Source organism: Egretta garzetta, unplaced genomic scaffold, assembly GCF_000687185.1.
Source record: "Egretta garzetta isolate BGI_Z169 unplaced genomic scaffold, ASM68718v1 scaffold45, whole genome shotgun sequence".
Taxonomy (NCBI): Eukaryota; Metazoa; Chordata; class Aves; order Pelecaniformes; family Ardeidae; genus Egretta; species Egretta garzetta.
In genome coordinates, this window is record NW_009260028.1 from 1368302 (window position 1) to 1370222 (window position 1921).

At 41.0% G+C, this 1921-nt stretch overlaps 1 protein-coding gene across 1 annotated transcript in view; it reads left to right on the forward strand.

Annotated features, from left to right (window-relative positions):
* Positions 1-599: 599 nt before the first annotated feature.
* Positions 600-1921, forward strand: part of CHODL (chondrolectin) — a 29566-nt gene continuing 28244 nt past the window's right edge. Inside the window, exons 1-2 of the mRNA XM_009640879.2 lie at positions 600-739; positions 995-1107. Of these exons, the coding sequence (XP_009639174.1) occupies positions 600-739; positions 995-1107 (253 nt within the window). The remainder of the gene's footprint in view (positions 740-994; positions 1108-1921) is intronic.

Below are 1921 nucleotides of genomic sequence, written 5' to 3' on the forward strand. Positions count from 1 at the left end.
AGTGACTGTATTATAAAGACCAAAAGCCTGGTCCCAGCAGTGGAGTCCTGTTTCCGTCGTTTAGAACGCCCAGATGAACAACTGCAGATTATGCAGTTGCCAGGTCTGGGAAGCGGTTATTTTTAACTGAAAGCGAAATCACTATTTCCTGAAAAAAAAGAAATATATGTCAACTATGAAAGGACAGGGAGAAGCAGACAGATTAATAGGCACCTTCCTAGCTGGTGTGAATTGGCACTGGTAAGGAAAGCTCCTCTGATGCAGTATCACAGGGCTCTGTGTTTTCTTTCTGCAGGAGAGAAAGCAGCAAGTGGCTGCAAGTAGGATGAAGACAAGCCTGGAAAGTTTCTGCAGCTAATTATGAAACTGCAGTTTGGTCTCAACAAAACTGCACTTATTCTACCCCCCCCCCCCTCCCCCCCGAGATTTCTGTGATGAGAAGTGCAGCGAAGATCAGCAGAATGCCAGGAACAGTCACTGTATATACAATTTTGGCTAATAAACCAGCATAAAGCATGTCAAAAAAGTGCTGCATAATTTACTAAAGACAGAATTTGTTTTGTTTCCCTCTGCATGCTGCTCAATCCAATGGAGAAGAGATGGCGGTGTGGATGCCTAGAGAGTTTCTTCAGCTGCGCAAGTATACAACAATTTCATTTCAATGTGGCTTTAGGAACTGGCAAGCTAAAAAATTTTTGCGAAGGCATAAGAAAGACAATATTTTCATTGCCTATGGCTGGTAATCCACATAAGATTCCCACCAATTTGGAGGGTGTCATTTCTGAGACAGTAGGAGACTTTTCGCTCTGGAAAACTCACACCACCTTTCTAATTTTCCCCATCTGCTTTGGCTGGACATCACTTGAGATCCAGGATAATTCAGACAAACATGAACTCCCCCATATTTGCAACACAGGAGTAGGTTAAAAACATATAGAACTGAAAGGCTTTGATTACCAAACATGCTTTAAAATTCTCATTGTGTTCATTATAGGTTTTGGTCATGCTCTTCTCTCTGCTTGCCATTGGTTTTCCATGAAGAAAAGGCTGAATCTCAGGTGCCATGGAGATCTCGGGTAGCTTCTCCATTTCAGAATGTGTTGCTCGGTATGACCAGTTTTAGATCACAGCTCAACTTACCTACAGTTTTAGAAAAAATTAGTGGCTTGGAAGCCTAAAATCCACATGGAAAAAACCTGTATCAGTCAAACAAATAAATAACTGTGCTGATAGCAGCTGGTAGCAAAACACAGCAGTGCTTGAAATAATTTTCCATTGCTACTTACAAACTTCAAGGGTGTTTTTTTAGTAAGAAAAACTGATCTCAAGTAGCTTTAAGGCAGCTAGGAAACCCATCAAGTGTTTTAAAATCCATAGCAATCTGAGCTGTATTGACTTCAAAACGTGGCTATAAACATCGAAAGGGAAAATGACTTACCAATACGCCATGTATCTATGATCTGTAGCGGAGTTCTGAGAAAGATGAAGTTGACTGGCAAACCACCAAATAATTTGTATACAAGATGTCCTTTAAACCCATCTGCAATGATCTATCCTGTTTATAAAGCACAGCGTTCACAGGTACACAAGTAACAACAGAAATCTACACACCGTGTCTGTAGAAAAAAACCTTAACAGCCTGACTCTGAAGAACAAAGTCTTTAAAGCGGTCCTCTGAAGAGGTCCAAAAGAATTACCTCAGTGTGTTTTCAGAGTGACAGTAATGTGAATTTTACTACAGTACCTTCTAGGGATGTGAGAAAAGGGGACGTTCCAGAATACGTACCTGTATATATGCATACATATGCGTATGTACCTGTATATATGCATTTTTAGGTTGGCAAAGGTGCATTTCTGTTCTTGCTAGGGAAAACACAGGCCGGGGAAGCCTGTAAAGCCTCTTAACAGACATGGAATCCCC